The sequence below is a fragment of the Lotus japonicus genome, chromosome 1, assembly GCF_012489685.1.
Source record: "Lotus japonicus ecotype B-129 chromosome 1, LjGifu_v1.2".
NCBI classification, from domain to species: domain Eukaryota; kingdom Viridiplantae; phylum Streptophyta; class Magnoliopsida; order Fabales; family Fabaceae; genus Lotus; species Lotus japonicus.
Window position 1 is genome coordinate 109218610 of NC_080041.1, and position 15692 is coordinate 109234301.

At 37.0% G+C, this 15692-nt stretch overlaps 2 protein-coding genes, 1 long non-coding RNA gene and 1 other non-coding gene across 7 annotated transcripts; 2 read left to right on the forward strand and 2 right to left on the reverse strand.

Annotated features, from left to right (window-relative positions):
- The first annotated feature begins 4862 nt into the window (after window positions 1-4862).
- Window positions 4863-6027, forward strand: LOC130729081 (protein EXORDIUM-like 2). The gene is made up of 2 exons (XM_057580708.1): window positions 4863-5401; window positions 5547-6027. The coding sequence occupies exons 1-2, from the start codon at window positions 4906-4908 to the stop codon at window positions 5867-5869; spliced, it is 819 nt and encodes a 272-aa protein (XP_057436691.1). The 5' UTR covers window positions 4863-4905; the 3' UTR covers window positions 5870-6027.
- Window positions 6028-6823: 796 nt separating this feature from the next.
- Window positions 6824-10114, reverse strand: LOC130729082 (uncharacterized). 4 transcript variants are annotated; one of them, XR_009015857.1, is made up of 8 exons: window positions 10085-10099; window positions 9581-9986; window positions 9363-9497; window positions 9153-9204; window positions 8600-8694; window positions 8251-8413; window positions 7928-8113; window positions 6824-7139 (listed from the first exon to the last, which is right to left on the reverse strand). It is a non-coding gene; the product is annotated as an uncharacterized LOC130729082 (long non-coding RNA). The 4 variants fall into 4 exon arrangements; XR_009015856.1 differs by having other exon boundaries at window positions 9608-10114; XR_009015858.1 differs by having other exon boundaries at window positions 9153-9201; window positions 9581-10114.
- Window positions 10115-12259: 2145 nt separating this feature from the next.
- On the forward strand, window positions 12260-15622 carry LOC130729083 (endo-1,4-beta-xylanase 5). Its single transcript, XM_057580709.1, has 8 exons — window positions 12260-12617; window positions 12733-12767; window positions 12861-13035; window positions 13267-13439; window positions 13530-13631; window positions 14102-14248; window positions 14329-14967; window positions 15071-15622. Exons 1-8 carry the CDS (start codon window positions 12533-12535, stop codon window positions 15404-15406), a joined length of 1692 nt encoding a protein of 563 aa, XP_057436692.1. The 5' UTR covers window positions 12260-12532; the 3' UTR covers window positions 15407-15622.
- Window positions 13138-13210, reverse strand: TRNAE-CUC (transfer RNA glutamic acid (anticodon CUC)). The gene has a single exon. It is a non-coding gene; the product is annotated as a tRNA-Glu (tRNA).
- Window positions 15623-15692: the final 70 nt, after the last annotated feature.

Consider the following 15692-nt stretch of genomic DNA (forward strand, 5'->3'; position numbering starts at 1 on the left):
GTTGTATGGTTTGTCATGAGGTTCAGTTGGCAGATTCAAGTAATCCACCAGTTTTTGAGAAACCAGATTTTCAGTGCTGCCATTATCTAGGATCAGGTTACATACTTTGTTCTTGATAGAACAGTGAGCACGGAATAAATTCTTCCTTTGGCTGTGGTCCTTGGATGACAGTAAAATTCGTTGGAGCACAAAGTTGACTCTATCTCCGGACTCCTCTTCAGCAAATTCAGCCCCTGCAAACTCATTATCTTCCTCTTCCCCGTCAGTGTCATCATACATAATGGCGGCAGTAGTCCTCCTCGAAGGACAAACATTGGAGCGATGACCCTGTCCACCACATCGGTAACACTTGTCCCCGGTTGGCTTCGTATAGGGGTTTGCTGATTTCTGGTTCGGCGCTTTGTTGGGCTGCACGCCGTTTGAGTTGCCAGAATCTTTCGCGGCTGGACTCTTCTCTTTATCACCTGCACCTGCTGTATCAAAATTTCTCGGAGGAGAAAATCTGTTGCGAAAAGAGGAGAAATTCCTGGGGGATTTCTCCAGCAACTCAGCCTTCTGTGCCAAATTAGAGGCTTCAGCCACAGTGCACACTTTCTGCAGACCCATCTTGGCCTGCAAGGAACCTTTCAACCCGCTCATGAAACGCGCCACCTTCTGGGGTTCAGACTCGGTCAATTCGTTACGCTCAGAGAGGCGTACGAAATCAGTGGTGTATTCTGCTACACTTTGCTTGCCCTGCTCGCAATCAATGTATTTTTTGTACAGAATTTTCTCATAATCTTCTGGCAAAAAACGCTCTGTCATTAATTGCTTCATCCTGTGCCATGATCTAACTGCTGATTTCCCCTGTCGCTGCCTCTGAGCAACCAATCTATCCCACCATACAGCAGCAGTGCTCTTCAATTTGATGGCCACCATCTTCACCTGCTTGTTCTCAGGGATATCCATGATGTCGAAGAAACGATCGACGCTAATCTGCCAATCCATGAACTCCTCTACGGTCATGTTTCCATAAAAGAATGGAATATCTGCTTTAATATGATAATCATGGTTGTTTCTGCCTCCCTGTTCGCTGGCTTCTTCCTCTGCGAATACCTCTTCGTCAGAACTAGAATCCTCCGCGGCGGCAGTATGGTTATTGTTGCCTGGACGTGGGATTCTCCTCTGAGGTTCGTCCTGTACTCGTGTCGTCATAAGGTTCACCAAGGTATTCATCGAATTACCCAGCGCCCCCATCTGTTGCGTGAGTGCTTCTATGGAGGTGGCGACCCTCTCCATATCGCCCTTACTTGCTGGTTGTTCGTCTGCCATTGATCAGGTTGCAAAAAGACAGGATATGGCCTGCTCTGATACCACTTGACACAGCGGAACGCACAAGGGTTTGCAAACACAAAACCCTAAGTAACAGAAAACTGGAATCCACCAGGATTTGAGAAAATTCTCGTTTTTTTGATTGTCAATAATAAACTGAAATAGGCTATGCCTTACAAGTACTTAAATAGGAAAAGAAAATATCCTAATAGAAAAATAAATAATATCCTAAAAGATCCTAATTAAAAATAAATAAGTTCCTAACCAAAAATAAGTAAGATCATAAAGATTCTAACTTAATTAAAAAAAACATAATAAATCCTAAATTGATTTAAAAATACTAAAAATAATAACTTCCTAATTAATTGCTCCTGCATTAGACGGAAACACGCGCAACATCTTCATCAAAACGCGCAGCAAGCCTGTCTGCGTCACTCACTCAATACATCGAGTGTTGCGAGCCCACCTTCGTCACTGTCCTCATGAACGTCTTTCTGGACAACCTTCTGGGCGACACCGGAAACAGAGCAACAAACAACCGGCAATTCAAATTCTCCACCGACGGCTTCTTCGCAGGGTAATTCAACGGTGATCGAGTAATCACCTGAATTAACCTAGGCCCGCACAAAAAGTCCACATAACCATTGCTGGTGATATCGTATACCAAACCAGGGTCCATGGCACGACCCAAATTGAGATGTTCGGCGCCCAAATCAAATGGCAACGTGGAACGATTCCCGGTGGCTTGGTCCATCATGGGGTGGTTCGTGTTGTCAAGGAGCGTCGTTGTCCTTATCATCGCCGACCTTATCGCGGCGGGGCTCCAATAAGGATGCACAGATTTCAACAATGTCGCTGCTCCACTCACGTGAGGACAAGCCATTGAGGTACCGGACAATTCAGTCCTTAGCAAAATAATAATAATAATTCATGGAATTTGATTCTCACTTTGGAGATATATGCAAAAAATTCCATTTCATGAATATGGAATGAGTTATCTTCTCATCATTCAATATATAACTTCCAGTTCCACTTACTTCATGCACTATAATTTGTTTCCAAGCATGCCAAACTGAAGCCTCACCTACAGGCTACAAATGTCTTGTGGACTTGTCACAGAAATGGTCGTCACATGATTTTCAACTTGAGTTGTGATATACTCACACCCTTTTTTCTTACATATTATTTTCATTCTGTTTTCTTCCTTTCTCTCTCTGCAATTCTTGTCACATCACCTACATCATATCACTCATTTACCTTTTTTTTCTTCATAATTTGGTGAGGTGGAGGTGGAATTGGTTTGTGAAAATGTTATTATTCTTTTCAACTTTCATCTTACTTTTCACAAATCACCACCAATTTTCCCATCTTCTTGCTCGCCCCAACCCGCATAGCAGAACGTAATTGTTAATTTGCTTAATTTTCATAATAAAAAGCTCGGAAAAAAAATTGAAAAGTAAACTCGTATAGTACTATAATTTTAGCTAAAAGAACCAAAAGTGGAAACATCATTAAATTCAATGATTATGTTCCAAAATGGACAGCAGTGAGTGAATAAACCCCGCATTGCATTCAGTGACGGATCCAAGATTTCTTAGTTGTGGGAGCCTAAATACACACACAATACACATACATATAAAAATTTTAACTAGTGGGGCGAATAATACAAATAACATACTTTTTTTTGCTATACAAACAAATAATATATAAAGTATTTAAAAAGGATTTAGAGAACAATAAATTTTTTGTCGGGGATTTACCCCAAAGCCACCAATATGGATCCGTGGCTGATTGCATCAGTGCATTACGTTAATCGCGTAAATGAGGTCCCTACTTGCCGGTGAACTCCACATTGTCGTTTCTTCATCTTTTTTATTGTAAGTAGTTGGAGCCTTCAGCCTTGGAGGGGTAGGATTTGACAATGTCATTAGCTCATGAGTCAACTCCCCATGAATAAAAGATGAAAAAAATTCTCAATTATCACTTCACTTATGTTCCTCTAACATCCATTAATCATTACAACACAGAAATGAACCAAGTTATAGGATTCAGATCCTACCGTCATTGCAGTCACCTCAAATCTTAAGTTATAAATTTGGGGGACTATAATGACGCTAGAATTGATTAAATCAATCCAAATCCCAAGTTATATTGTTTAATATTTCACATTTAAATACTTAACAAGTAAAATATTCAGCTAAGTATATATTTTTTTTTATAAAAAAGTAGTATGCGAGAAATGTACAACTTTAGAAGGAGTTTATAATTTTAGACTTGTTAAAACACTCATAAAGTGGTAGTTAATGGATTTATTTTAATCCACTAAGTTACCAGTGTAGCTGGTCTCGATTGGCTTGGTTTACACATCCTATGGCATTACGCTCTGACCAAGTTACGCTCCAACCAAGTTACCAGTGGTCTTGGGGACTGGTTGTCAAGCTTCATGGAAAATTATCAAGAGGACGATGTGGGCAGCTTGTTTAAGGGCCTATATGCTATTTGGAAGGAACGAAACGATGTTTCTTTTAAGTTTTAACAATAACATATCAGATCAAGATGAAGTAATGAGGAAAATCATCAATGGTGTATTTATCACCACCACCGCCTCTATTGCTTCTGTCGCCATAAGCACTCCTATCACAACACCACCGCTATTGTCTTCTCCCCACTTTCACTGCCCCAACCCATGTCGACATAGGTGATAGGTATGGTGGCAATATTTTCAAAAGGAGTATTTAGGCTGGCCCATAGATGAAAAATTTGGGAATGAGGCATATCATGGGCCTCGTGAAAAGGCCTATAACACTTTGGAATTTGGTTAAAGGTTTTGGTGTTATCCAACAAAAGGAAAAACCTTGGAGCGTGTTTTATCTACTTTTTTTTTTGTTTTGTTTTCAAAAACAAAAAAAAAAAAGCTGAAAATATTACCTTGAACTCTCCCGTCATATAATTATCAATCGTTTCAACTTTCAACAAAAACTTTAAATTTTAATCATCATATACTCAATATTTTTAAACATACACAATATTAATTATGTATGTATATGACCCCATCGAAATAAATGTGTATGTATGTGAATAAAGTAATCAACTACTAATTATATTTTCTTATACAAAATCTCTATATTTATATGTATCTACAGATACACAAATTATATTTCTATATTTACAATTGTTTACTTTGACAAGTTGCAAATTTTGTATTACTATATCTATAAGGACACTGATTATTCTACATTACTCATAAGCTATAATTAGGGCAGTCATTTTTATCCATCCAAAAATAGTAGGGGCTTCCCGCTTCCCTCCTATATGCCCCTGCATTTGTGGGGGGAGGAAATTAGCTATTTTTGTCTCTTTACTTTGTTCATTCTCTATTACCTTGTTCAATTGGGGTTTGACATTTGTTTGATTATTTTCTATCTTTTTTCTCAATGAAGAACAACAATGTAGCCGTGACATGTAGATTTATTTCTTTTTTTGGTATATAGAATTATAACTTGTTTCTATTTCGTATTGTGGAAAGCGCAAACATGCATATATAAATATGGGAAGAAGGAGCATCCACATATTGGAAGGAAGAGAATCATTAACATGGCGTCTTCTTTCTCACTTGTTTTGTCCCTGTTTCTGTCTCTACTCGTCATCCTCCCTGTCGCCCACTCCGCCGGTCATCCAGGAGCATCCCTGACCCACCATGGGGGGCGCCTCCTCACTGGCAACGTGAATGTTGGAATCCTATGGTATGGCCCCATTCCTAGGGTGCAGAAGAGAGCCATTCTCTCCTTCCTCAGGTCCCTGAACGCCAATGTCGGCGCCCAGCCTCAAGTGTCATCATGGTGGCAAATCGTGGAGAGCTACCAAACATTTGCCAGAAGGCCCACTGGAGGCAGGATCACTGTGAAGGTGGTAAACCAAGTGTATGATCCTAACTACTCTCTCGGGAAGGTTTTGATCAAAGATTTCATCAAGCCGCTCCTCCCCAAGGCAACCGGGGGAAAGCCAAACACCCTTGCTATCATCGTTGCCCCCAAGGGTGTCACCGTCCAAGACATGTGTGCCGGATCATGCGCACAACATGGTCTCATAGGTACGTGCATGCACACATATAATTAAGTTAGTTTCATGAATTATTAGCTAATTAATGTGGTAGATTGATTAATTGATAAACTATTATTAGCTAATGTGGTAGATTGATTAATTGATAAACTATGTGCACAATAAATTGATTGCAGGGAATCAAGCATATGTTGCGGTGGGGGATCCAGAAGAGGAGTGTCCTGAATGTGCATTTCCATTTTTGAAGACACATGGTGGTGCGCCGGTGAAACCACCGAGCGGAAATGTGGGAGCCGATGCTATGGTGAAGTTATTGGCGGGAGGTCTGGCCGGAGCTGTGACTAATCCTTATGGGGATGGGTTCTATGCTACTGGACGCGGAGACATGCTCCTTGAAGCCACATCCGTGTGCCCTGGTGGAGTGTTCAATGCTCACGGCGTGAAGGGTAGAAACTTTGTGCTTCCTGCAATATGGAACCCCAAAACATCATCATGCTAGAATCCTCTCTAGTTAGCTAAGGCTTTATTCCATGTCTCTTCCTTCCTTTATTTATTTTATATTGTTTCTAAGTGAAACAAATTTTTGAAAGTATAATAAAGTCATGATGATACATATGTAAAGTCTCTACATAAATGGTACGGTGTTTCTTCCATAAATTTTTGTCCTCCCTTTAAAATATAACTATTTACCGCCACGGCTCCAATTTTGTATCTTATGAATTTAGTAAATTACACCAAAAAGAAACATGATAATAAAATGGGTAGAAACTTTCTGGAGGTAACACATCATCTTAAGGATGACAAAACGAGTTTAACTCATTCTTTGGTTTGACAAAGTAAAGGAGAAATTTGGATCTCTTTATCCAAATCATCTCATCTAAGTTGTTAATTTCATATCCATTAATGTAAGAAAAAATGGAAAATTGATGGTTCAAATTCATATGAATGTGGTTTCTCTCATCCAAAATTCTCTCCACCCCTCTTCATCAGAAATTCGAATCACTCTTCTCTATTTCTCGCATCATGAATTTTTTCCCGAGTTTTTTAAAAACCATTCAATATAAAATTAAGACTTAGATATTGAAAGCAGATGATCTAAATTCATTTTACACGAATTTGAGTTTTCTCTATCCAAATCTCTCTCTGTTCATCATAAATCTGAACCATTGATATGTTCTAAAAAAATTGGAACTTCAAAAACGAGCTTGGATCGTGAAGTTTGAACCATGAGTTTTTTATACCGTTCACAACTTAGATATTTAACTAGGATTATACCCGTGCGATGCACGGAGGTTTAATCTCCCATTTTGTTTGCTTTACAAAATAATTTTATGTGAATGATACACATTATATAATAAACATAACTAATGCGATTGACATGGATAACACGGGAGCTTAACAATGTCAAAGAGTAACAACTTAAGCACCATCCCAAAGAGTAACAGCCATGAGATCCCAGGAAAATGTCCAATTTAAAATTACTCCAATAACTTACATGTGACTAATTGATTTAACAACTACTACTCCAAATATAAATAAAGTTCAGCCATAGTAACATTAGAGCCTAATCCAAAACCCATTGTTGAGCCTCATTTCTCAAACATGCTGGATCACTTGCCTGCCTCTAAACAAATGCAGCTCAGATTCGTGTTACTCCCTTAATAAAGGACATTCAGTAGAAGAGGCTAAGTGAAACCATCTTTTGTTAGTTGAATTCATAAAACATGAGAGTCAGTGATCAGTACAAGCACACAACGACCCCATCAAACCTGCATAGATGATGAACATATACTTTTTAAGTCTCTCCAACTACATGAATGCTTTTGAAGCAACAACCACAATAAAATTGGTAAACAGATTATAGTAAAAACATATTACATAAGTATGACTACTTTCAAAAATTTATATAGGTAACAAAACATAGAAACCTAAAATTACTCTGTTATTTATCTAGCTTATGAAGTGTGACTTAGACATTATTGGCTATTCACCCAAACCATTATTTTCAATCCTTGGGTTATAAGGCTAAAGGAAAAAATGGTCTCTCAGGGGATTTGTTATATGGTTTAAAGGCTCAACCTTTGTCAGCAAACTTAAAGTATTAGATCCTAGCTTGCACTGCAATACAATGACATCAAATTCCAAATCCAATTGATCCAAGTCAATTTCAAAAACCATAGTGCATCAAATAGAAATTTAGTGATTGATAAATCCCAAAATTTGACAAACAATACAAATGACAACATTATTTGTTTTTCTTAAAGCTAGAAAGAATAATTTAGGAAGCAATTTGATATGCTTCATGTGGTGGATAAAACAAAGGAGCACATACGATCAAATCAAGCAAATGGATGTCCATGAAATTCTATCATGAGAAAGGGAGAGAGAGGGCTAACTCAAAAAATTAGAAAATCAGAAAGTTTACAAAAACCTCCCAAGGCAGCTAGCTTTTGATAACCCATGCATAAACAAAGAATTAGATCAGATACAAAGGTAGTCTAGCCACTTGATAAAAATAAACTAATTAACAACATCAGCTATTGTAGCCTATACTCACCTCATAGTATCAGGTCGTATGTAAATCATAGCCACCTTTTATCTGAGACGTTGCCATTCTTGCCTTACATCTTGGGCTTTTAGAACCAGGAATTGCACTTCCAACCAAGTTGGTCACAAATTCTCTCCCACTATCATGAGCACCAATGCACCTATTGGCTATCAAATCCATTTCTTATGTTCTAATCTGAAAAAATAATCAAATAAAAATGTCTTAAAAGAAAATTTTGGGATGAAATTCATCTTGACCAGCTATGACTCTCTATCAATTCATTGAATAACATGTAAAATGTAAACATAAAATCCAAAAAGAACAAAATATACCTGGACTTCAAGTCTAAACATGCTCTCTATCAGAAAATCCCTTTCCCCAAAGTCATTTCAATATCAGCAGAGTTCTTCTTCATCGCCTATTCATGTGCTCAGGCTTTTACAACATTCTGGTCTCTACTTGCTTTGGACTTTCACAACCCATAGAGAATAAATCCTACATGAAAGCCCCTTGATAATCAATATATTAACTCCAAAGATGCCTCCTTCAATCAATAGTGTAAGCAAGATACCCAAATTCCCCATTGGACTATGTGAACAAAAAAATTATAACATAACCATAAAAAATAGTAAAAACCAAATTAAAAAAACAAAACAATGAGCCTAAACCATACTAATTTACCTTGTTTTCAATAAGCAACCTTAATATCAGGTCTTCAACTTGCTTATTGAAGTTTAAAGTTTGGAGTTTTAGAGAGCTCTTATTTATTTGGTAACCTGTAAAAAATAAACCACAATTGAATTGGTCACCATAAGCATCAATAAGATGATGAACCCATGTAAACCAAGCATGGCCACAATTGGTGTCTCTTTCAAGGATATGCAATCTGGCTTGAACTAATTGTAAGAGTTTAGGAGCAAAACGAAAATGTACATATCCTAGTTGAAAAATACAAAAAAAAAGTTTACATTCGTATATCAACATCAACACCAACACACATAGGCCATAGCTAACAGTGGCAAGGAATTAGACCCTTCCTAAAAAGTCTCCATTCAAGAAGCAAGTGCTGACAGTGGCACAAGCCTTGGAGGACAAGATTAGAGATGAGATTGTCAAAGCCTCAATTAGCCTCAACTTTCATTTTAGTCTCAATTCTGCAACTGATTAACAAAGATAAAAAAAATAAAAGAGAATAATTATGATCACAGATATGGGAAAAAACGAAGAGTTATACCCAATGCAATTTTGTTCTCTTCCCAAACATTTGAATCTATCACTTGATACTGCTGCATAAACAAACCAAAATACAAATAGCAATTAAGGTTATACGGTATTTTTTGTCTCTTTGAAAGAAAGAAAAGAAGAATGGGAGAGGGAACTGGATGAAGAACCCAGGGAGAAATGAGAAACCACACAATGAAAGGGGCAATTTATAAGCACATACCTGCCTAAGGATGAAGATACCAAGGAAAGCAAATAAACCAGAGGGATTCCAGCAAGATCTTGAAGCTTTCGAATCAAACAACTGGAAAGCACCTTGAGTAGCTAGATTTTTTAATCTAGTAGTAGCTCAAACAACCTGTAAAGCAGATTATGTAGGTTTCTTTAGGGTATAGTTCCTAGAGAACCCAAACCAGATTGATGGTTAGGATGTAGCTTTACCACAGAAAATGGGGAAGATATGCGTACATCTCACGCAAAAGGCTAGGTGAAGGACGAATCGTAGAGCTAGAAGAGGGATGTGCATCGGTGGCTGAAGGAAAGGCATGTGAGGAAGATGCAGCGAAGTCATAGATGATAGATCAATGATGGAGGCTTGAATCGTGCAGGGAGATAGGTGAACTTTCGAGGGGTATAGCTTCCAGCTGCTAGCGAAAATCCAGCCGTGAGATAAGGGAAGGAAGGACGAAGCAAAGCTGGCTCTAGCAGATGGGGCACATGCATTCGCTAGGATAGCAAATAGAGAGGGGGAAGCTCCTACTCCAGCTCCTTCAGTGGTGACGGCGGCGGCCAGAAAACACGTGAAGAGGCAAGGAGGGCATGAACATTCCTAACCCTACACAGTAACCTATCATATAACCAAAGGGCCCCAAATAAGAAATAGGCCCAACAATCAAGCATCTGCAACAAACAAAAAATGGTGTACTAGGAACAGTGAAATTGCACCTTGCATTTTAAGTTTGTAGATGGTGAGGGATCGAGACTCAAGACTAAGGTTTGTTGAGAAGTCTCGTAGTCACTGGGATATAACTACTACTTCCGTTCCAATATATAAGTTCATTTTACATATATAATTCTCTTAGATTAAAGAAAGTAGTTACAAGCAATACATTTGTAAAAGAATTTATTCACTTTCCTAGATTACCCTTATTTAATTTCTTATAAATTTCTCTCTCCAAGTTATTATTTCAAAATTTCATTGTCTCTTTCATTTTAAATATGAGGATAGTTTTGGAAAAAAATAATTAATGCTCCATTAATATTGTAAATGAACTTATATTTAGGGAAAAAAAAATACTCAAAAGTGACCTTATAATAAGGAACAGATGGGGTATTATATTTTTGAAGTCAATCTTTTCCTCTTGAGCTATTTATTGAGGTAGAGTTAGGTCTCCTAAATTCCAATGTTATTTTTTTCCGTGTAAATTAACATATTTGAATTGAGGTCAATGATATTGATGTCTAGCAGAGGTGTTCATAACCGAACCAATCCAATACAAACTGAAAAATCAATCCAAAAAAACCGAAATCCAATCAAACCGAAAACCGAACGGATCCAAAATTGAGAAAACCGAAATTTTTTATTGGATTGGATTGGATTTTGGATTTGATTCCAAAATCCAATCCAAACCGAATATTTACAAATACATATAATTTTATTTGTACATATATCATATCTTTCGTACTTACATATTTATGTTTTTATAAGTTTATAGAATTATTATATAACACATGCTTATTTATATGAAGATATATTTGAGTAAATAAAATTCCAAGTAATAATTTGAAAAATATGCGTTAGAGTGAACATATATTTGAAAATATGCCATCTATTATAGAGGATTAATTTTTTTTTCCTTCTTATTTTAGAGGTACTTGATATTTATAGCTTCTTTGAAAAACCGAAATCCAATCCAATCCAAACTGATAAAAGTTGGATCGGATTTACAAAAAGAAAACAACCGATTGGATGATGTAGTGACAAAACTAAAGTGATTGGATCGGATGAATTTTTCCCTCAAAACCGAACCAATCCAAACCGCGAACACCCCTAATTAGAATTTGGGAACCTACTCAACTTAACAAATAGGTCAAGATATGAGAATTATCTTTCCATATATATAAAGACTATTTTAATCATAACCAAGCAACAAATGGGGAAGGGAAGCAAACTTAAGTTAAAAGCAACTACACGCAGTGATCTTTGTGAAAAGTTTATTTGGTTTTCTGTGAGTCATTTATGGTTTCTCCTTTATTGTGCTGTGGCATCTAAAGTGATTGTCACCCATGCTATTTAAAAGAGTGGGGAGAGCTCTACATTGTGCATAGCATAAAGAAATTTTCATCCTATGGTCCAAAAAGAAGAGCGCATGCCAATCCTATATGGTTTAACTAATGAGTAGTATCATATTCATATGGTCCTCCCTTGAAGCTTCATTGATTACTGTGGAGGTGGTACTGAGTGACTTCAAGTAATAGCAATGCTTATTTTCTGACAGAACCAAACATTTCATTCATGAAGCTAGCTTTTCTAATATAACCTTATCAATTTTTACAACTATATTTGCATTGACCTAACAAGTTATTCCAAAATTGGATGACCTGCTTTCGTCCTGAGTTGGTAATCAATAAATGGGGTTGCTGTATGTAGTTTAAAGTTTAAACAATCAACCAGTAGTGTACATTCTACATTAACTAGTGATAGAATTTAGTAGGTAAATACTACAAGAAAAATAGCAATATCTGGATAGCTGGCATTTGTAAATTGTTTAGTAGATCTTAAACTCTATTTGTCTCATTCATCAGTCAATTCATTGTATTATGTCATTGTACTTTTGCACTGGGGATGAGATTGAATCAAAATTAAATGAGCTATGTCTAAAAATTGTCTATTATAGACAGGAGTTTCATTTATTAAATAGGTTTAGGTGATGTGTAATTATTTGTAGAAATTTGTAACCAAGACTCCTGATGCATCATAAATTACCAATTGACCAGTCTGCATAATAAAAGTTAAAAAATTGGCATCTGCATATATGCAAAGCATTCTATTAGAGTGGGTGGCAGGGTGTATATATAGTATACAATTAGTCAATTATAGTAATAATAATTGTGACACACTTAACAGTCACATGAATCCCTCTTTCACAATTTGAATTAGCAGAGCATGTGAATGAAGCAGGACACTCACACAAGTCCTCTGTTCCCTTGTGATATAGTATCATATATCACCTCCCTCCACATTCATTTCTTGTCGTTTCTTTCTCCTTCCCTCTCGACTCTCGTGTTTTCTGGGAGACTGCAGACAGAACTACTAACACGGGCATATTTGTATTTATTTATGTATTATTTATATATGCTCAACTTAACACCCCCTTTCACACTCTAAGTCCAATGGTGCAAGATATTCCATCCTGTTGTCACATATTTTTCTTCCTTCTTCTTCTACTTCGCCCTTCTTCCGTTTCTCCTCTCTATGGTAAGTTAATTATAATTGCTATACTCCTTAACTTCCCTGACCAACTAGTTTGAGAATCAAATTTGAAATCAATAATATTATTCATCAACTAGTTTTTTTTATTTCTGTGTTGCAGATGGGCCCCTATATGATTTTACTGCTTACACTGAGGTAATTAAAATACAAGCATTTCATGTTCATTCTTTGATGGAAAATTTAAAGGACTACTTGTGCTGTGTCATTGTGTGTGTTGACACTTGACAGTGTAAAGAACATCCTGAGAAGCCACTTTACGGAGGAGGAATCTTCAAAAGAGAGTCTCAGTACTCTCAAAGTGGTGCTGTTGTTGAAGATAGATTTGCCTCCAAAGCTGTCAATGGCTACATGCCTTCACTGCTTCTCAACAATCTCACTCAGGCCACCATCTACTCTTTTTCCAGTTAGCTCATGTTCTTTACACTCTTTCCATTACTTCATTTTTTAGCTTAAAAAACAGTCATTTTTTAATTAAAAAAATTAAATATTTATTTAAAAAAGAAAATTCCGTTGCCGGGACTTGAACCCGGGTCTCTCGGGTGAGAGCCGAGTATCCTGACCAACTAGACTACAACGGAATGTTGATGATTAGCAAAAATATAAGTAATTATTTCTAAACATCATTTTTTCACAGTATGGGTGAGGGTTCAAGGTTCAAATTCAGCTATGATAAGGGCCAGCCTGCAAGGGGAAAAAGATGCATTTGTTTGCATTGGGACAGTTTCGGCTAAGAGTGGATGCTGGTCGTTTCTGAAAGGTGGATTTGTTCTGGATTCACCTTCTAATTTATCTACAATCTTCATTCAGGTACCTTGCTTTTTTTCATCATTTCATTCAGTGTTATAACTTTTCACCTTCATTAGTGATTTGCTTTAAGATATTTGGTAATTTATGCAGAATGCTGGTGGTAATGATGTCAATATAGATATAGCAAGCCCCTCACTCCAGCCATTTACCAAGCAGCAATGGAGAATCAATCAAGAATATATAATTAATCATGTGAGGACAAGAAATTTCACTTCATTATTTGAGCAAAACAATGGAATGCATAGTTGTTGCTTCTTTTTACTCACCATGTTCAAACAACCAAACTAATAGCGCTAATGGGTTTAGCTTTAACTAACCAATTTAGGTTCCAAAATTATTTCTAGCATTTGTATCTTTTTAACCTATGTATTGGCTTTTGTACATACAATGTAACCAAACAAATACTAACTAGATGTTTGGTTTCACGATTTGCACATAGTCCAATACACGTTTACTCAAAAACTAAGACCTGAATCCTCTAACCAGAAATGATTCTAAAGCAGTTCACTGTGGAACTAAACATGCTATGAACTGATCAAAAAGTGATTTTGTTGCGAAGACTCTCTCAATGAAGTAGGAAAAAAACAACAAAGTTATGTGCTTATAGAGCAAACAGCTGAAGGAAGAAGAATTTAATCTTGTTTCCCTCTTGCATTTGATAGCAAAGAAAGCGTGCCGTCACTATTCATGTCTCAGATGCTAAAGGAATGAAATTGCAAGGAGCTGCTATCTCTATAGAACAAATCTCAAAAGACTTTCCTATTGGATCTGCCATAGCAAAGACCATTCTTGGAAACTTACCCTATCAGGTTTGCAATTGAATATTTTACATGTACCCCATCATCCACAACATAGTAACAAAATAAGCCTCATTCATCTGTTTGTACAGAATTGGTTTGTGAAGCGGTTCAATGCTGCAGTCTTTGAAAATGAGCTCAAATGGTATGCCACTGAGCCTCATCAAGGCCAGGTCAATTACACAATTTCAGACCAGATGCTGCAGTTCTTGAGAGCCAACAAAATCATAGCTAGAGGGCACAATATATTCTGGGAAGACCCTAAATACACTCCAGCATGGGTTCTCAACCTTACTGGTATTCAGTTACGATCTGCGGTGAACTCCCGAATACACAGTCTCATGAACCAATACAAAGAAGAGTTCATACACTGGGATGTCAGCAATGAAATGCTTCATTTTGATTTCTACGAGCAAAAGCTTGGACCTGATGCCACATTGCACTTCTTTGAGACTGCACATAAGTCAGATCCTTTAGCAACCCTATTTATGAATGACTTCAATGTTGTGGAAACATGCAGTGATGTAAATTCCACTGTTGACGCTTTTATCTCAAAGATAAGAGAACTTCAACAAAATGGTGTCTTCATGGATGGAATTGGCTTGGAGGGTCACTTTACAACACCAAATCCTCCCCTTATCAGAGCTATCTTAGACAAGTTGGCAACACTAGATCTTCCTATTTGGCTTACTGAGGTTGATATAAGCAAGACACTTGATCAAGATACACAGGTGAGCAAGAGAAATTCAAATTCTCATATATATAAATGAACAAAATTAAAATGGAATTGCCTTTTTTTTGCCTTATTGAATTAATCTCTTTGTTGTTGCTTAGGCAATTTATTTGGAACAAGTGTTGAGGGAAGGCTTCTCTTATCCTTCTGTGAATGGGATAATGCTTTGGACTGCACTTCATCCAAATGGGTGCTACCAAATGTGCCTCACAGACAATGATTTCAGAAACCTCCCATCAGGTGATGTGGTAGACAAACTTCTTGAAGAGTGGCATACTGGTCTTGTAGAGGGAGTTGCAGATAAACAAGGTTCCCACAGCTTTTATGGGTTCTTGGGAGAGTATAGAATTAGTGTCAAGTATGGCAACAGGACTACAAGTTCAACATTCTCGCTCAGTGGAGGTGATGAAACTAGACATTTCACTGTTACATTGTGAAACTTTTCTTTTATGTAAGAGACTGCTAACTTAACTAGAAACTCTAGTTTCAAATTCAAATGCTATCATAGATTAATACATCTTTGTGACGTTTGTTACATTTTTGTTCTTCATGCACACTAAAATTTGTATCCCTTTGTAATTTGTATTACTGTATTAGTATCCACACTTGCTGTTCAGCTTGGTTATGATACTAGAGCAAATGTCATAGCCATTGTGGTGGAATTGATTTGAATGAAATTCAAACATAGTTGTGTCTACCCTCTGATATTCTATGGTATCTAAC

Excerpts from the sequence above, each read along its gene's own strand:
- LOC130729081 (XM_057580708.1), top strand. The coding sequence starts at position 4,906 with ATGGCGTCTTCTTTCTCACTTGTTTTGTCCCTGTTTCTGTCTCTACTC. Across the intron at positions 5,402-5,546 it reads CGCACAACATGGTCTCATAG|GGAATCAAGCATATGTTGCG; the intron begins GTACGTGCATGC and ends AATTGATTGCAG.
- LOC130729083 (XM_057580709.1), top strand. The coding sequence starts at position 12,533 with ATGGTGCAAGATATTCCATCCTGTTGTCACATATTTTTCTTCCTTCTT. Across the intron at positions 13,632-14,101 it reads AAGAATATATAATTAATCAT|CAAAGAAAGCGTGCCGTCAC; the intron begins GTGAGGACAAGA and ends TGCATTTGATAG. Across the intron at positions 14,249-14,328 it reads TTGGAAACTTACCCTATCAG|AATTGGTTTGTGAAGCGGTT; the intron begins GTTTGCAATTGA and ends CTGTTTGTACAG.